The sequence below is a fragment of the Oryctolagus cuniculus genome, chromosome X (assembly GCF_964237555.1).
Source record: "Oryctolagus cuniculus chromosome X, mOryCun1.1, whole genome shotgun sequence".
NCBI classification, from domain to species: Eukaryota; Metazoa; Chordata; class Mammalia; order Lagomorpha; family Leporidae; genus Oryctolagus; species Oryctolagus cuniculus.
The window spans coordinates 10,057,213-10,076,897 of NC_091453.1; the positions used below are offsets into that span (position 1 = coordinate 10,057,213).

The following is a 19,685-nucleotide window of genomic DNA, read 5'->3' on the forward strand; positions in this document are numbered from 1 at the left end:
ACTCGTTAGGAGGAGCCCATACTCGCAGGCAGAATTCCACGGGAAAGGTGGCAAGGTTCTCACAGAACACGTGGAACCGCAACTGTTGCTATGGCCGCTTGGGGGTCCCGGCAGATTTGGCAGCATCTGCCTGAGGCCGGAACCGTGTGGGCATGCACTGGGCTGCTTTGGGACAGTGGCTGAGTACATGAGTGACAGTCAGCTACGGGAGCATAAAGAGTGGAGACCTCGGGCCACCCCTCCGTCCCTTGCAGGGACTCACGTTCAGAAGTGACCAGGCAGGAATGACACACGGCTCTTTCATTTAGCACAAACCCATTCAGACCTAGTAAACCTCTGAGGTTCTTTTTATATAAAACTATATTTCATTTAATTTATCTAAGAGGCAGAGAGACTGGGAAACAGACAAACAGAAAAAGCCCCATCTGTTGGTTCACTCCCCAAATATCTGCAACAGCAGAGGCTGGGCCAGGCCAGAGCCAAGAGTCAGGAACTCAGCTCAGACGTCCTAGATGGATGGCGAGTACCCAACCATTTGCGCCATCACCTGTTGCCCCCCGGGGTACAATGCATGAACAGGAAGCTGGAATTGCAACACAGCCAGGCACCGCAATATGGGACCCAGCAGCTAACTGCCACACCAAACAGCTGCCCGTGATGTGGTACTTAATTGTGCCCTACTTTAGCGACTTTATCTCAGACCTGTAGGATTAAAGGAAATTATTTTGTCCCGCATCTAGATGGTGCTAATAAATATTTCATTCCTTTAGTCGCACTCCAAAGTGTTGACTATCCAGGCCCACGGACTCCCCTTTAGTTCACTTCCCACGAGTCCTCCCTCTCCCTGACTGCGGACCGTAGAACCGTAATGAATGCTCCCAAGGCTTTCCTCGGCCCTGCAGGGCCGCTTTGCCCAGGGGATACCCAGGGTCTCCCCTCCCCCCGTGGAAGCAGGAAGGAGGCTGAGTTCCTGCAGCAAGCTAAACCCTTCTCCCTCATCCATCAAACAGGCTTGCAGTGCATCTCACTGGGCCCCCAGTTCCAGGCAGAGCTGGGGATGGAGCAGGGAGGAGCCAGGGGGCCTCGACTCTCTGCAGACATTGGGAATTTCTACTACTCCCCAGTGTGTTGTCTGGGGTGGGAAGGCGAGGCAGGATAGCATGGATCAGGGGTGGCCAACGTCCAGCCCGAAGGCTGCATGAGGCTCGCGAAAGCATTTGGTCTGGTCCTGCCAAGGCAACCAGAGGTGGGACTTGAAATATAATAGATCTATAGCAGGCCAATTTTTATGTTGATAGTTTTCTATAGCCCACGAGTGATGTTATACTATCCAAATGGTCCTGGGCAGGAAAAAAAAAAAAAAAAAAAAAAAAAGGTTCGCCTCTGTTGGTCTTGATACAAGACAGGCAAAAAAGAGCGACAGTGCAACCAGGAAAGTCAGACCACCTCAAGCTGACAGCTCAGAAGTCGGCAGGCAAGGGTGGACTGAGGTGAAGAGCTGAGCGGCCAGGAGCTAGCCTTGCAAAGGCTCGGGTTCCCACCCGGCACCAAGGATGCTCAGAGCAGGTCATCTGCGGATGTGGCAGCTGTGCTGTCCTGGGCAGGAGGCCTCTGCCCCCAGTGCCAGGAGCACTCCCACCCAGGCTGAGCTGATGGAAAATGCCCGAGAAGCACTGGGCTAAGGAACAGCAAGCGCAAGTGCGAGGCAGGTGGATGGCTCAGGCCTCCCTGGCCTCAGCAGGCCCAGCCGCTGGTCCCTCAAGGTGAATCCATTTGGTTGTGACAAAGTGGCATCTGATGGTCAGGGAGGAAAGGGGTACTCAATCGGAAGTGGGGTTGAGGGGGTGTTGCTAGTAGCTGTCTTTGTTAATCGGAAGAAATAAATCCAAACAATTCTATCTTCAGAAAGGAACGTAGTAGCAGCCCTTGAAGCAACCCTGTATTTGCACTACAAAGCCCTGCCCATACCCCAATAACTTTATAGGTGGTCCCAGCCCCCGTCATGGAAAGCACCCAGGAGAATCCTCTTAGCCTGTGCCAAGTGGGCTACCTAGTCTGACAATACTGGGTAATAAAACCTTGGGAGGAACTTCACCGACTTCACAGCCAGCAAACCCTCTGTCCAGGAGAAGAGGGTCAGGGGAAGGAAAAACAGTGGGAAGATTCCACCTTTATAAATCCCAGACTGAGGGGCCAGCACTGTGGCGCAGCAGGTTAACACCCTGGCCTAAAGCGCCAGCATCCCATATGGGCGCCAGTTCTAGTCCCGACTGCTCCTCTCCTGATCCAGCTCTCTGCTGTGGCCTGGGAAAGCAGTAGAAGGTGGCCCAAGTCCTTGGGCCCCTGCACCCACGTGGGAGACCCAGAGGAAGCTCCTGGCTTCAGATCGGCACAGCTCCAGCCATTGCGGCCAATTGGGGAGTGAACCAGTGGATGGAAGACCTCTCTCTCTCTCTCTCTCTCTCTCTCTCCTCCTCTCCTCTCTGTGTTACTCTTTCAAATAAATAAATAAATCTTAAAAAAAAGACTGAATCAAGACTGGGAACTCTCTCTTAGATCCACCTGGAGAGGTGCCCATCCGTTCTGACGGATGCACTACTACATTAAACTTTGCTGCCTTAGAAAATAACTAAATAAAATAGAAAACTAAAAACAGAGAGAATCTGTAAAATAAACCTTGCTGCCTTGCTTACCACTACTCTCACATCTAAATTCTTTCCTTACTGGAAGACAAGAACCTCTATTCCAGCCAGCTCTGCTAACAAAATTGAATCAGCCACGAAGAGACGAACAAGTGAGCGAGTAGCACCTGCCTCCCCCAAGCACACTTCCGTTTGGTTACTTTCAGAGAATCCTTCTCCTCTCAGAGACTAGAATACTGCACTGCTTCGTCAGATAAGGCAACGCGGGACACACTGGTCTTTTGTTCATATTTGTACTGTGGTAAAAAACAACACATAAATTGTATGATCTTAACCCCTCTTAGGTGAGCAGTGCAGTGGTGAGGAGCATATTCACACTGTTGTACAAAAGCTCTCCAGGACTTTTTCATCTTGCAAAACTGAAATCCTCTACCCACTGAACAACCACTCCCCTGGTACTCCACGCCCCAGCCCTGGTAACCACCATCCTACTTCGTCTCTGTGACTTTGACTACTTTATCTACTTCCTCCAAGTAGAACCATGCAGAATCTGTCTTTTGGTAAGTGGTTGATTCTACTTCGCACATTGTGCTCACAGCTCATCTACGATGGAATCTGGAAGAGGGTGAATGATATTTTATTTTTAAGGCTGAACAATATTCCATTGTGTGTACACAGCACATGCTTGATGATCAATTTTCAGATGAACATCTAGGGAGTTTCCATCTCTTGGCCATTGTGATTAGTGCCATTATGAGCGTGGATGTGCAACTATGCATAGTACCTTTGTTGAGATAAAATTCACAGACCATACTTTCTCCAATTAAAGCATATCCTTCAATGCTATTTAGCATATTCCAAGTGGTACAACCACTTCCCCAAAGGAAGTCCACTATTAGAAGTCACTCAACATGCAGCCCCGCCCATGATCAGTTTCTGTGTCAATGTGCCTACAGTCCTGGGGGTCCACAGAGTAACTAGGTATTGCTGTGAAGGATATATTGCAGGTATGATTCAAGTCCACAAGCAGCTGACTTCATCTATATGGGCCGGATTCAATCGGGTGAAAGACCAAAGTGCAGACCCGAGGTTTCCCTGAAGAGGATAGTCCACCTGTGGACTTGCAGCTCCTCCTGAGCCCCAGGCTGTCCTTCCTGACGGGCTGCCCTGTGGACGCCAGACGTGCCCCGCGGGCCCCCACAATCACGTCAGGGCATTTCTTGCAATACACCTCTCAATTCGCATCTCCTATTTCTTCTGTTTCTCTGGTTCATCCTCGGCTGATGCACTCGGCTCTCACCCACCTCCAGAGTGCTAAACAACTGCTAAGCTGCTTTCTGTCTCTGAGTTTGCCTATTCTGGATATTTAAATAACTGGAATCCTGCAATATATGCTCTTTTCTGACTGGCTTCTCTCGCCTAGCATGTTTTCAAGTGTTATCCATGTAGCATGTACCAGTATTCTTGCTTTTTCTGGCTGAATAATATTCCGTTGCAAGGAAATCCACTCTAGTCCTTGGTTACATACAGTGAATAGGCGCTGCCATGGACATTTGTATACAGGTTTTTGTGGACCTGTATTTTCCTTTCTGTTGGTGTACCGCGTAGAACTTGCAGGTCACATATACTTACCAGTCTTTATTATTTTGGCCATCATCGTGTGAGTATGAAATAGAATCCCACTGTGGCTTTCACATGTATTTCCCTGATGATGACTAATGACGTGGAGCATCTTTTCAAGTGTTGATTGGGCATTTGTGCAACATCATTTGAAAAATGCTCACATTCTTTGCTCACTTTTAATTAGGTTACTAGGTTTATTGTTAAACTGTAAAAGTTCTTTATATCCTGAATATGTCTCTTATCAGATATATGACTTGCAAATATTTCCCTATATTCCTCAGGCTATCTTTTTTTTTTCTTACTAGTATCACTGACAGCACAAAAATTTAGTAGTCAAAAAAAAAAAAAAACAATAACTTGAGTAGCTATGCTAGTTCATCCTTTATTGTCATTTGAACTTCTGGTGTTGTAGCTGAGAAACCACTGCCTACCCAAGGCTACGATTTACTAAGATTTTTCCCTATGCTGTCTTCTGAGAGCCTCATAGTTTTACCTCTGACATTTAGGTGTATGATCCCATAGACATCTACAAGTCTTACTATTTGGTGGTGGTTTCCCAGGGAATTATTTATGGCACCATCAAAAACAAACAATTAAACTATTGTATTTAAAACAAAATGTGCAATGTGTGCTCTGCAGCATTCTGATCTGGGCTGAGAACCATATTTGAAATGAGCCAATGCTCTCTGTAGGACAAATAAATGCTTTCATAAAGACATCACACTTTTGAAAGGAGTGCAGTTTATGACCCATTTGCTGATGACCCAGCCCAAACAGCTTGCCTCCATAGTGTGAGGGAAGGAAGAAAGACACCACTGTGAGAACGAGAAAAAAACCCAATCATTAATTTGCTCTAAACAAGGGAGCTTAGAGTTTTCTGTGGCTTTCAAAAACTACTTTCTCTTTGCTTGAGGAAGATGAATAAAACTGTTTTTTAATGCCTTGTGACCTGGAAATATTTAATGTAAATATAATAGTCCTTTTATTTATGTTTCTCCTCTAAAGCTCGGGGGAAGATGGCACAATGTACGTAAAACAAATGCCATCTTAATAGGCTGTTCGGAGGCGGCGTCCCCAAAATTCGCTAGAAAAGACTGACAGGACAGCAGATGCTTGTAGTCGTGGCTTAGGTTTACTATGGCCAAGGGTACCGGACAGGGCCAGAAAGGGCAGAGACAGGCTTCCTGTGCTGTGCAGCTCCCAGTCCGGGAGCGGACGCGGTGAGCGTGCCCCCTTCCCCAGCAGCACCACTGCAGCCCCCCCGTGTGCGAGGCTTCCACTCAGGAAAGCCCAGCAGAGCCTCAATACGGGCTTTGCCTGGGGGCTGTTTGCGTGGGCATCCTCTCCCTCACAACTGCCCAAACCCACACTCCTAGAAGGAAGCCAGGCGTCTGCCACGACTCGCACCATCTGTACCCACAAGCCACGTGACCTGCCGCAGCAGGTTTGGGTGCCCCGGGCTTCGGAGACAGAAACTTGTCGGGAGCTGAGTTCCCTGAGGCCAACTTTGTAGGAAGGCCTTCTGGAAGACGGCAGGCCCAGGTCTTCCTTACCACGGCGCTCCCTGCTGCACAGAGGCCACGGCCCTCGGGAAATACTGAAATTTGGTGTTTATCAATATTTTAAACTCATAGTTATTTCAGCAAGCTAAAGTTTATCCTATCTATCAATCTAAAAATTGAAGCATATTACAGTATTTACAATATTACAATATTTGCTAGCTACTACCAAGAGGTATTTAAAGGGCAGTGGCATATGTCATTTTGCTATTGATATTAACTCTAAATTAAACATATTTGTTAGTTAAAGCAGGACATGTAGGTTCCCAATTGGCATCACTCTTAGTCAGATGTTCAAATTCTTATGTGTAAATAAGTGAAAGTAGTAAGACATTAACTATTTTCTATATATAGCCAGGTGAATGAATGAGCTAGGCCTGCAGGAGTGGGGAATCTTTGTTCTGCCAAGAGCCCTTTGGATATTTACAACATCATCTGGGGGCCACACAAAATTATCAGCAGAAAAATTAGCCTGCTATAGATTTACTGCCCGCAGTTGCTTTGGCAGGGCCAGACCAAAAGATTTTGTGGGCCTTATTTGGCCTATGGGCTGGCCATTCCCCACCCCTGAGCTACAGGGATGAATCAAGGGTGCCCCCAAAGCCCAACCCTAGGCTAAGCATGGCTGGGATAGTTGGGGACAGAGTATCCAAGGGGGCACAGAGAGCATGGGATGATGAGTCCTAAGTCAGTAAAATCGTCCATCTGAAGCCGGCAGCTCCTGTTTACCAGGCTGGTTTCCCCGGATCACTTTCCTTCCTTATCTAAAAAAGTCAGTGTACACAGAAAATGTAAAACCACTGCCTAGGTACATGACCTTCATGTTTTAGATCAACACAAGCCAAGACCAATACATAAAACCACTAGCACAGATATTCACTTGCACATTATGCTGATTCTATTCTATAATTACTGATTGAGGTATTTACTTTGTCTTCAACTCTGAATTGTAAATGGCATTTCTCCTGTCTACCCACCACAACAGAATATCTAGATGATGCATGCAATAGGTGCTTAATAAATCCAAGGGAAATCACAAAGCTTGAAGGCCTTTAGAGAGCACCTAGGCCAACCTCCACTGTTTTAAGATTCCCAAGTCAGGAGCACAGGCAATTCTGAACTGTCAAGAATTCACTGAGCACACATTTGCAACGTATGCTTCCAGGCATTCGGTCAACACTAAGAAGACGAAACTTGCCCTGGCCTCAGGGAGATTACAGTCTACTACAGGAGATGACCTCTGACTCACAAGGGTAGAACATACATGAGGCCCTAAGAAATCTCGAAAGCCATGTGTGAGTTTAGCAAGGAAGGGTTTTCAAGTCTGGAAAGGCAGTTCTTCAGAAAGGTATGAGTAATGGTGAATTCAAAATGAGCACAGCTAAGTTTAAAAGGGTGCCAAGTTTTTCCTAAATTTCACATCCTGCCTATAAATGAGTAACAAGAGCAACAGGTGGCCCAAAAAAGTAAGTAGTAATCAACAAAGAAGTCTTCATAATCAGCGTAGTGTCTTTGGAGCAGCAAGACCACAAAGAGGCAATAACAAAACGAGGAGCAGAGAACAATTCTGTAGAGGAGGTGTAGAAAGAAGACACATTCCCCTCCTCGCCCTCACAAACAGGAGGCAAGTGGGGGTGGAAGAGGCAGGAGCAGCCCTGGAAGTACCGCACCACTCCTGGCTCTGAAGATCCCTGGTAAGACGAGGAACACATCACGTGCACAACAGGCATTGGACCTAGTGGTTAGGACACCACCTGGAGGGGCCAGCGCTGTGGCGTAGCAGGCTAAGGTTCTGCCTGCAGTGCTGGCATCCCATATGGGTGCCAGTTCAAGTCCCGGCTACTTCGCTTCAGATCCAGCTCTCTGCTATGGCCTGAGAAAGCAGCAGAAAATGGCCTAAGTGCTTGGGCCCCGGCACTCACTTGGCAGACCTGGAAGAAGCTCCTAGCTTCTGGCTTTGATCAGCCCAGCTCTGGCCACTGCAGCCATTTGGAGAGTGAACCAGTGGATGGAAGACCTCTCTCTGTGTCTCTCCCTCTGTCTGTAACTCTACCTCTCCAATCAATCAATCAAATCGTCCACCTCCTATATTAGAGTGCCTGGGTTTGAGTCCTGGCTCTGCTCCCGATTCCAGCTTCTTGCATACTTGGATCTTGGAAGGGAGCGGATGATGGTTCAAGTAGTTTGGTCCCTGCCACCCACATGGGAGAGCTGGACTGAGGGTTTGGTATGGCCCAGCTAAAGGCACCGTCTTAAGCTGCTGGACCAAACGTCCAGCCCCAGCTAAGCAGCTGAAGGACTCATCAGCATGTTACTCTGGAGTGTGGCGATTAGTCTTTGAATCCTACATTTTTCTCTGTCTCGGCCTTTTTATCTTTTCCTACCTGTACTCTGCATTCCCATTAACAGGGCAGCGCTGAAGGGTGAGTCTCACAAGGCGTTCCTCAGAAGAGAGCGAACGGCCCACTATATGGATACTGAGCGTTCCCGCAACTTCACAGCTAGAGTGGGCTGGGAGAAGAGCCTCTCCTTGGCTATTCTTTTGCTTTCCAAAGTCAAAGACTAGCAACAAAGCTCTGTACTTGATTAAGAAGATAAAGGCCCCTAAATGTGAAATACCGCTGACTTACTCTGCACCACTAAGTGAACAAAGAGTGGGGCTGTGAAATGCTTTTCTTCCTTCTAGAAATCTCCCTGGCTATCATTTCATAAACATAAACCCGAACTTTGGTCACATCTGGAGTTTGACCTAATCATACCTTTAGTACTATGTGCTGGCTAATTACTGACTTGAAACTTGAACGGAAGAGTAACAAAACATCAGATAGGAGGTTTATAAGGTGAAAACCGAAACCTTAAACCAGTTGTTTTCAACCAGTGAGGAACAAAACCATTATTTCAAATATTTACCTTCCATAAAAATTAACCCTTGAAAGATAATTTAGTTCCACAAATATATTGCTGGTCCCCCAACGGCAGTTTTTGCATTGTCACTAAACTTAAAAGCTATGACGCTGATACTCACAGTAAATCATTTGACTCCCAAAAAAAGCAGGAACGTTGCCAGTCACAAAGCAAAGTGCTAAATACTAAGCCTTTCCCAAAAGATGACCGCAAAGTACATTCATGAAGACAAGACAGCGACAACACAACCCCTAATTTTTTCCTGAGTTCTATTTTACACTAATAAAAATGAGTACCACTCACTGCATGCCCTAACTTTAACTGTCACTGCTTTCATATTTAACCCTCAAGCAATTCATATTTTTCTATCTGTGTAAGTGACAATGGGCACTTCGTCCATATTTTGAATTTTCTTCAGTTTATTTGCCCATAACATCTGTGACCCCAGGAGGGCAAGCGCTTTGCATTATATGCACTGATACTGCAGGACGCAGCACAGCACTGAGGACAATGCTGCTGACCCAGCTGCCCAGGCATCTCTACTCCACTGCCCAGGAGCGCTGCCCTAGGTTTCTCATATATGACTATTGTTTGGATTTTGTTCCAAAGAGTGCTAGAAGTGATTAGGGCATTCTTTAGTGCCTCCACCAGTCCCTTTTTTTCTACTAAAGCAATTATTTTCAAATTCTGAATTTTAAAAGCAATCTTTTTTAGGAATCCATTATCACAGAACAAATCATACCACATTCATCTCTTCTAAGGAGCTGAAATCACTCTAGCTGGTACAGAATGTTCCCTCCAAAGTCCCTAAAGTCATTCAAATAGAAATATGTTAATTAAGTCATAGATAAACTGGATAGAAATTCTCAATTTTATTATAAGGAAAAATGATGAGAAGAGATAGAATAAAAAGTGTACAAGCCAGTAGAGAACTGGGGTTGGTGCTATGGCGTAGTGGGTAAAGACACCACCTGCAGCACTGGCATTCCATATGGGCGCCAGCTGGAGTGCTGGCTGGTACACTTCTGGTCCAGCTCCCTGCTAATATGCTTCGGAAAAGCAGCAGAAGATGGCCCAAGTGCTTGGGCCCCTGAACCCACATGGGAGACCCGGAGGAAGCTCCTGGCTTTGGCCTGGCCCAGCCCCGACTGTTGTGGCCAATTGGGGAGTAAACCAGCAGATCTAAGGCTCTCTCTCTGCAACTCGAACTTTCAAATAAATAAATATTATATAAAATAAAAAGTAAGTTGAGAATAGTACCTTGGGATGCAGAAAACGTTAGGTGGTTTTAAAGTAACATTTTGACTACAGGGTTAAAAATGGAAAGTGATAGTTAGGAGACACACGAATACCTATTAATCGATTATTAATACCAAGAGCATGCTGAAGTGTGAGCCATTCTTCTCAATCTTCTCTAGATCAAGAAATCTCAAAGAAGAAACTCATGGAATCTCTACTTTCTGGAGGTGGTAAAGGAAGCCAAGCCAAATGGAGAAAGCCTAAAATAATAACAGCACATTCATAATGACACAGAGTTTACACACAGCTTTAATATATTGACATTGGTAGAGCACCACAAAAATATTTCAATATAAAAGGAAATAAGACTTCTGGTGACCTGGGGCATCATTCTAGGCACAAATCTGCTTCAGTCCATCAATGATTCTGGCACCGTTCCTGCCATTTTGGCACTTCACATCAGTGTGCATACATTCCTTTGTGTACTGCTATCTTACCCACTGCTCTCATTCTAGAAGGTCAGCAATTAGCAATGAAATTGGTGATCCAAGAACACAAAGACTTACTTAAAGTTTCCAAATTGAATTGAAATTGGGCAATTCTAAATTGTTTTCCATATACTGTTCCCCTGCCATCCTTCCTGGCTGACTGACAAGTCAGAAGAGGCTCCTGCTGCTCCCATCAGCACCCAGAGTACAGAGTTCCATGAACTGTACCTTCAGGGGCTGCAAGGGAGGGGGATGCAAGCCAAATATACAGAGAACCAACACACACATCCCACATCCCCAACTCTCCACCGGGACAGGACAAACCCAGCTGCATTCTGGAACATCTGTACAAACTGGGAGGCACCAGCCACATAAGGGGTGACTGTTAATGTTTTCTTTTGTATGTCTTCTACTCAGTGTCAAGCAAACTATTACTTTCAAGTTTCGGTCGGTCCATGCATTGGTTATTGAAACCTCATCTGAGGCTCAAAGCCACTCCTTGACTCCATCTTGTGAGGCTCACACTCTGCGGGCTGTGGCTGCTTCTGCCCCAAGAAGAGCTGATGGCTGTCTCACACACTCACACACACACACACACACACACACCATGCACATGGCACCAGATACGCTTCCACAGCCATGGGATGAAATCACTTTAAAAAAAAAAAAAGGACAATTTCTTTTAAACTTAGATTTTAATTATGTACATAAATAGCAACATGAGAACAAGACGTTCTAAGGCCCGTACAGTATCTTTAGGTAAAGGGGATTTGGATTAGTCTGCTTGTAGTATGGCATCCCCAAGATAAAAGAGTCCTAGGATAGCTTTTCCTGAAGAAGAAAGTCAGTTTACTACATTCAGCACTGACTCTTCTGCACTTGTCTGTAGAAATACCGATTTCCCATGTGGTGCTTTTTTTTTAACCTACAACTAAAAGAGAGAAAAGCAAAATGTAAGTAAACTGTGCCAGAAAAAAAAATGATGCTAAAATTTTGCATTTTGAAAACCGTATAAAATATTTGCATTTTGAAACCATATAAAATATTTTTTAAATGTTTACCTATTTGAAAGGCAGAGTGACAGAGAAGTTAATTAACTCATTCAATATAGGTAAAAGCAGTACCATCTATGAAGTATTCTTACTAAAAAAACTGAAGCTAAATTTGATTAAGCCTTCAGATCTATCAGTATATGGGAAATACAGGGAAGAAAGGAATCAAGAGATAAACAGGAACACACTAAATGGAAGCATTCAGCCACAGCCAGAACAGGGGAGATTCAAAAGGACAAATAAGCTAGGATTTTCAACAAGTAAGTGGCAAGGGACAAATGAGGGAAAGGAAACTACTACAGCTTAAAAGAGATGTAAAAATGTATCCGCCAAATACAATGGGCAGACCGTGTTTGGATCCTGGTTCTAATAAGCAAACTGGAAGAAGTTATTAGTAAGGGGTGGACATTCGGTGCAGTAGTTAAGACACTGCTTGGGATGCCCACATCCCGTACTGGAGTGCCTACATTACAGTCCTGGTTCTGCTTCCTACAAACGCACACCCTCAGTGGCAGCAGATGATGGCTCAAGTATTTGGGTCCCTGCCACCCACGTGGGAGATTCAAATGGAATTCCAAGCTCCTGGCTTTGGTTTGGCTGTTGTGGGCATCTGGGGACTAAACCAGGACACAGAAGATCACTGTCTCTATTTTTCTCCTTCTGCCTTTCAAATAAAAATAATTTTTAAAAAATTCTAATTTAAAAAAACCATGAATGAGATAATTAGCTAAACAAAGCACACTGACTGGACATTAGATGACATTAAGGAATTAATTGCTTTGGATGTGATAATAAAATTACAATTATAGTTATATACCTTTAGGGAGAAATCCATTACTTGCAGGCCAATATGAGGAGTATGATACCATTTGTCAAAAACAAAAAGCAGGGGCAGGTGCTGTGGTACAATAGGTTAAGTTGCCACTTAGGACTCCCGTATCCTATATGGAAGGGCACATTTGAGTCCTAGCTACTCCACTTCCAATCAGCTTCTTGAAGTACCCAGGCCCCCGCCACCCACAAGGGAGACCCAGATGGGCTCCCTGGTTCTTCACTTCGGCCTGGCCCAGCACCAGCTGTTGCTGGCATTTGTGGAGTAAACCAGCAGATGGAAGAGCCCTCTCTCTCGCTCTCTCTCTCTCTCTCTCTTTCTGTTACTCTTTTAGGTAGATGAAAAGAAATAATCATTTAAAAAATCTCTAAAAAATAAAAAGCATGCACGTGTGGAATGATAAACCAAGCTAACAGAAATCACCTCTGAGAAAGGAACAGAGGGGTAGCTGAGCTCTTACAATAATCATCCAAAAAATGTTTTATAACATGCATCACTTTTATAATTTAAAACTACCTCCAATAAAGGTCTTAAAAATACGTAACGAAATCAAAGCTGTGTATACAGTAAGCTGAACTCTGGTCAAGAATATCTTAGAAAACGGAAATGATTATTTGCCTAAGTTTTCCTTTATCCCATGTCCCACCATGCCTGTAGGGAAAAGACCATATTCAATGTAAAGCCTCGTGCATACCCCATGCACATCTGGCCCCATTCCCCAGAAAGGCTGATTGGTGGGTGGGTAGGGCCTCGGCCTCTGCCTTTTAACAGGCTCCCTGAGTGAGCTGTCTGTACACTCTCAGAACTACTGACTTTAGGTTACTATATGAAGGGCTATGATGTGAAAGAGGAACTGGCTTTCTGTGTTGATACTGGGGACCACTGTGTAGGAGTCAGAAGGAAACATATTTTTGCTTAGTGTAAGAAACAGGTTCCTAAAAATCAAACTGTCCAAAGACGGTTGCTCCTGTGGGGTGAGTTTCCCACTGGTGGAGAAAAAGGGAAGACAGGCAGGACTACAGGGGATTCTGCTTGAGGCTATGGGTTGGGCCAGGTGACCTCTCTCAAATCCTAAGTTGATCTGACTCTCTAAACATACGGAGACAAACTGAGAAGGAAAAAACCCAAACCCAGATTTTCATGAATTTTTAAGAGAACCTAGGATTTACAATAAATATAACACAGACTTAAAGTTCTTTTTTCTGGGGCCAGTGCTGTGGCGTAGCAGGTAAAGCCACTGCCTGCAGTGCCAGCATCCCATATGGGTGCTGGTTCCAGTTCCGGCTGCTCCACTTCCTATCCAGCTCTTTGCTATGGCCTGGGAAAGCAGTAGAAGATGGCCCAAGTCCTTGGATCCCTGTACCCACGTGGAAGACCCGGGGGAAGCTTCTGGCTCCTGGTTTCAGATCGGCCCAGCTCCAGCCATTGAGGCCATCTGGGGAGTGAACCAGCAGATCGAAGACTTTATCTCTCTCTGCCTCTGCCTCTCTGTAACTCTGCCTTTCAAATAAATAAACAAATCTTAACAAAAAATTTTCTGATTGTAAAATTCATAATTGCAGAAAATTTTAAAGAGACATAAAGTAATAAAGAAGAAAAGAATATAAAAAGCATGCCACTATTTTTTTTTTTTTTTGACAGGCAGAGTGGACAGTGAGAGAGAGACAGAGAGAAAGGTCTTCCTTTGCTGTTGGTTCACCCTCCAATGGCCGCCACGGCTGGCGTGCTGTGGCAGGTGCACCGCGCTGATCCGAAGGCAGGAGCCAGGTGCTTCTCCTGGTCTCCCATGGGGTGCAGGGCCCAAGCACTTGGGCCATCCTCCACTGCCTTCCCGGGCCATAGCAGAGAGCTGGCCTGGAAGAGGGGCAACCGGGACAGAATCTGGCCCCGACCGGGACTAGAACCCGGTGTGCCGGTGCCGCCAGGTGGAGGATTAGCCTATTGAGCTGCGGCGCCGGCCTACCACTATTAAGAGATCCACAATGAAATTTTCTGTTGTATCTCCTGACCTTTGTCCTCTCTAAAAACATGTCATACTACCTTTTTTTTCCATTTAATAATAATCGTGCACATCCTGCCATTCAACTAAGTATTACTGAAACTGAGAAACAGTCTTCCTTATGGATATCCCACCATTATACCATTTTCCTGTAGCTGAATGTTAACTATATTCAATATAATCTAATTGCCAGGAAATCCAAAGTGTTATTATACAATTTTCCAAATATACACAAAATAATATTAATGTAACTAGTGCATTTGTACTTAGCAGGTACTCAATAAGTAAATATTCAACAAACAAAAATAAATGGTGGGGCCGGTGCTGTGGCACAGTGCCGGCATCCCATATGGGCACCAGTTTGAGACCCGGGTGCTCCACTTCTGATCCAGCTCTCTGCTATGGCCTGGGAAAGAAGTAGAAGATGGCCCAAGTCCTTGGGCCCCTGCACCCACGTGGAAGACCCAGAGGAAGCTCCTGGCTCCTGGCTTTGGATTGGTGCAGCTCCAGTTGTTGCAACCAACTGGGGAGTGAACCAGCAGATGGAAGATCTCTCTCTCCCTCTCTGCCTCTCCTTCTCTCTGTGTAATTCTTTCAAATAAATAAATAAATATTAAAAAAATAAATATTAAAAAAAATAAATGGTGAATTGAGTATAAGATCATAAGAAATCTCACTGACTAGGGTTGGTGGTATGGCACAGTGGGCTAAGCTGCTGCTTATGGCACTTAAGTCATTTAAAGATGAAATAAAATACAAGCCTTGCATTTCCATATCAAGGTGAAAATGTCATCATTAATTAAAGACAAATCATTTCTGCCAGCACTAACAATGCTGATGACAACCATGGAGTTTTCTTGTTCCTTACCTCATTAAAATGAGCAGAGCATGGAGTTTTCTACTTATTTCCAGGTGAATTCTTCACATTTCCTGGCTTGTAAAACAAAAGTAAGAGCTTTAAGGCAGCTTGAAAAGAAACAGTGCAACTGCTCAAAGTGCCTTCAGGACTTGGCTGAACACAAACATTAAATGTTAAGATTATCTGGGGGAGGGGGTCGCAGAATAGCTGAGGAAGACAGCGAGATCTCATGTTCTCGGCTGGGCCCTGCAGTCCCAATCACTGAGTATCACTGTAACACAAAGTGACCCAGTTTTGGGTAAACTGAAAGAATGACTAGGGCTCCTTCGGGGCCCTGCTGCTGAGAGTGAACAGTAGGCACGGGAAGCAGGAAAGAAAGCTCCATTAATCCTCATTACAGAGATTCAGCCGAACACTTAGTTCTATTACAAAAAAAAAAAAAAAAAAGCCAAAGCAATCGTGAAAGAGTCCTTGTTTGCGGAATGAGGATGATTCACTGCTTGATGCTGCTGTCGTGGCTGAAGGCTTGACACCCATGGGAAGGCTTCCTGCAGGTCGCCAGCCGGGACCACGCAGCCTCCACCACAGAGGCCAATTCACCAGACCTGTCTACGCGGAGAGGTTAGCAGGGGACCACACCCTCCTGCCTGGCTGCCCTGCGGGAACCTGTAATGAGCTCCTGTCATCCCTAAGAAATGGTCTGGGGAAAGTCTGGCACTAACTGCTTAAGGCCTTCCTTTCTTTCCCACATGTCTGAAGTCTTCCCACATGTCTGAAGTCTCCAATTCTGAAAACACGTTGAACAAGGCCTGCGTAATATCAAAGACCCACGCTCTCGGGAGGTGGCTGCAGCTGGGTGTGCAAGGGGCTAGGATCCTATGATCTTGACTTGGCGAGGCTCCCCCAGTGACCCTCTTGAGTTACCCACAGGTGCTCATGGGTGATGTGGGGAGGGGATGAGAGAGCAGGAACACATGACTGACCCTGACATTTCACAGCAGGTTTCTAGGTAACTCTGAGAATTCCCAGAGTGGCTGAGAACTGGTCTGTAGGCACTGCTTTACACCCCTGGCCCAGCACAAGTGTCCCCTCTCACTCTTCTGAGTGTTCCGGCCCAGATGATGAATGATACGGTCGGTCTATCTGCTCGGTGTGGAGTTCCACTTGGTGACGGAGTTCTGGGGGAAAAGTCCATATGCCTTGCTTGGTGGGTTACCACACAATACTCAGGTCTACTTGGCATTGAACAGAGCACTGCAGGACTTGGCATCTGTACCTTTCTCCTCCAGAGCCACTCCTCACCCCCGCTCTCATGCATGCCCACACGGGAACAGGGACACAGGGACACACACACACACAGCCTCACAGACCTCTTAGCAAGTCCCGGCTGCTCCACTTCCGATCCAGCTCTCTGCTATGGCCTGGGAAAGCAGTGGTTGATGGCCCAAGTCCTTGGGCCCCTGCACTCACATGGGAAACCCGAAAGAAACCCCTGGCTTCAGATCAGCTCAGCTCTGGCCACTGCGGCTGTTTGGGGAGTGAACCAGTGAATAGAAGACCTTTCTCTCTGTGTGTCTCTCTCACTGTTTATATAACTCTACTTCTCAAATAAATAAATAAAATCTTTAAAATAAAGAAGTATGTATGTGTGATTAATGAAGAACAAGAAGAGAGAAAATGAGGCTTAGGAGAGCAAATGAGAGAACCATGTCCAACAAGTGGGTCTGGTGTCAAAACAACACAATACTCCAGCTAGTTAAGTTTACTCTGGGTCTGACTTAACAGTATGCTTCCCAAATACTTCTAATGATTTTCTTATACATTCTATGTACTATCTGTACTAGTCTGTGTCTCAATCTCAAAAAAGTAGATGCTACATTCATAAGCTTTTTTAAATCTTTCAGGTAGTAAGAAAATGAAGCCACACATTCTTCTGATGGAGGGAAACAACACTATTGCTAGGAAATGTTCTTGTTTGCCTACGTATCACTTGTAGTCTAACAAAACATGATAGTCAAATATCTCACTAAGAAAACACCGAGCCCGTCCACCCACCCCGTTACAAATCAGATTGCTCTTGGCAGACAGTGCCATGATCTCAGAAAGAACAACATTCTGATTTCCAAAGGCAGTCTGTGCTTAGCACAAGCCAGAAATCAATTTGTTTTTTGCATTTTCAGGCAGAAATGGTCTCTCTTAGAACGTGTTATAAATCAGTCATTCTCCTTACAATCTACTTTTATACATATCTGCTTTCAGTTTTTAAATTTATTTTCTTACCACATCCACTGACAAGAATGACAATTTCTGTTGGCAAAAGTGAAACCTTTTCCTTTAATCCACATGTGCTTTCTAATTAGTAAGCGCTGCCACATGAGGGGACCACCAGCCAGACCTCTGAGGTATAGGAGACTGCTAGAATGCGAGAGGCCTTTCCCACTGAACTGTTTTCATCAATTACTGACCTGCTCCAAAATGCAGTTTCCTCACTTGTAAAATAGGCATCGTGTCAATCTGGCTCACAGAGTCTTCGTGAGCCAACAGCTTCATGCCCAGGGCCAAGTTCACAGCAATTGCTCAATAAACATGACCTGTCCTATATGGTAGGTAGGTAGGTCACTTAGTTATTATAGTGAAAAAGTAAGAGGTAAGGAAAAATGACCTGTTAAAGACCCCAATACAAGTCCAGTTCACTGCACGAGATAGGCATACTACTGTCCCCCACCCCTGCCCCCACCCCTGCCCCCACCCAGGATGCCTGCATTTAATCCCAGAACCTGTAACTAGGTTACTTTACATGGCAAAGGGAAATTAAAACTGTACCAGAATTAAGGTTGGGAAGATTATTTTGGAGTATCTGGGTGGGCCCAGTCAAATCACAGGACTTTGTGTGGTCTAAGAGAGAGACAGAAGAAGGTGTCCGAGAAAGGGGTCTTAAAAAGGACCCACCTGCTGCTGCTGGCTTTGAACACACAGGAAAGGGGCCTGCAGCCTCTAGCAGCAGGGAACGGTCCTCAGCGGACACCAGCACAACAGACATGGTCCTAAACCAAGGAATGTGTGTGTCCCGTCAGCGAGCTAAAGCGGCAGGAAATTCTCCCCAAGGCCTCCAGAAAGAAATGCAACCTTGCTGACACCAGAATTGGACTTTGACCTAACAGAGCTAAGATAATAAATTTGTATTACTTTCAGTCTGTAAATGTGCAGTCATTTGTTTTAGTAGCAATAGGAAACTAAAACAATGGTAGAACTCCTAAGGGGCATAAGCCCTATGAGTCCATTTTCTATCAGTAGACATTATCTTCTTAGGCAGTGTCACATGAGTGGTGAATGATGGCTTTTGTGTTAAGAGTCCCTCCACTGTATGTATGCCTCACGTGGATAAACTGACCTAATCCTCCCAACAGCCCCAGGAAGCACCATGCTAAGGTTTCCAGGTGAGTGAGAGGCAGAGGTGGGCAGCAGCCTGGGCCGTGGAAGGCTGGTGCTTCCTCAGCTACACTTTCTTGGTCACCAGGCCATCCTACATCTTGCATCCTGCATCCTACTAACCAATCTTTTCTTTCTGCTTTTAAAATATGCAACTAATTTATTAAAATTCATGTACTTGAAAGGCAGGGAGACACAGAGAAAGACCTTCCTTCTGCTGGTTCACACCCCAAATGCTCCCAACAGCTAGGGTTGGGCCCAGGGCCCAGTTGGGAGCCTGGAATTCCATCCAGGTCTCCCATGTAGTTTGCAGGGACCTGACTACTTGAGGTATTACCTGCTGCTTCCCACGATGTACATTAGCAGGAATCTGGAATCAGGACTCGAACCTAGGCATTCCAATATGGGATGTGGGCATCCTAACTGGTGGCTTAACTGGTAGGCCAAATGCCTGCGCCCCAATTGATCTTGTCTGATGCCCAAAGTATATGCCTTTCTTTTTTCTTTAAAGATTTATTTATTTATTTGAGAGGCAGATGACACAGAGGAGAGAAAGAGAAAAGAGATCTTCCATCCACTGGTTCACTACCCAAATGGTCGCAATGGCCAGAGCTGGTTGAGACCGAAGCCAGGAGCCTGGAACTGCATCCAGGTCTCCCATGTGGGTGGCAGGGGTACTTCTGCCTCTCCCCAGGTGCATCAGTAGGGAGCTGGATCAGAAGCAGAGCAGCTCGAACTGAAACTGATGTTCTGATCTGGGACACCGCCGGGGTCACAGGGGACAGCTTAATCTGCTGCACCACAACACCTGCTCCAATGTATGCCTTTTTAAAGAGGAAATGACCACCCTAGCTCCAGGATTTCTAACTTTTTATTTTACTAAGTAGTGATGTCTTAAAAAGGAAAATCATTGCTTAGTTACCTAGATTTCCTAGAATTTTAGACAGCAAAGTAATAAAAAGGGCATAAATTCAAAATAACTTTACTTTTATGGAAAACCCACTAAACTGCCTTATACAATTCTTTTTTATAAAGAGGTTTATTTACTTATCTGAAAGG

At 45.3% G+C, this 19,685-nt stretch overlaps 1 protein-coding gene across 26 annotated transcripts in view; it reads right to left on the reverse strand.

Moving 5' to 3' along the window:
• APOO (apolipoprotein O) overlaps positions 1-19,685 on the reverse strand; it is a 94,123-nt gene that overhangs the window by 9,906 nt on the left and 64,532 nt on the right. For 8 of the 26 annotated variants that reach the window (XR_011385644.1, XR_011385646.1, XM_008272454.4 and 5 more), the window contains 2 exons: positions 15,207-15,272; positions 11,132-11,386 (listed from right to left, as the gene is read on the reverse strand). The exons of 1 other annotated variant lie outside the window; for it this stretch is intronic. Coding sequence is in view for 9 of the 25 variants with exons in the window: in XM_008272454.4 (XP_008270676.1) it covers positions 15,237-15,272 (36 nt within the window). In the remaining 16 variants the exon portion in view is untranslated. Of the gene's footprint in view, positions 1-11,131; positions 11,387-15,206; positions 15,273-17,662; positions 17,794-19,685 lie in introns of those variants that run through there. 17 more of the 26 variants (XR_011385647.1, XR_007912140.2, XR_011385645.1 and 14 more) reach the window with 4 other exon arrangements.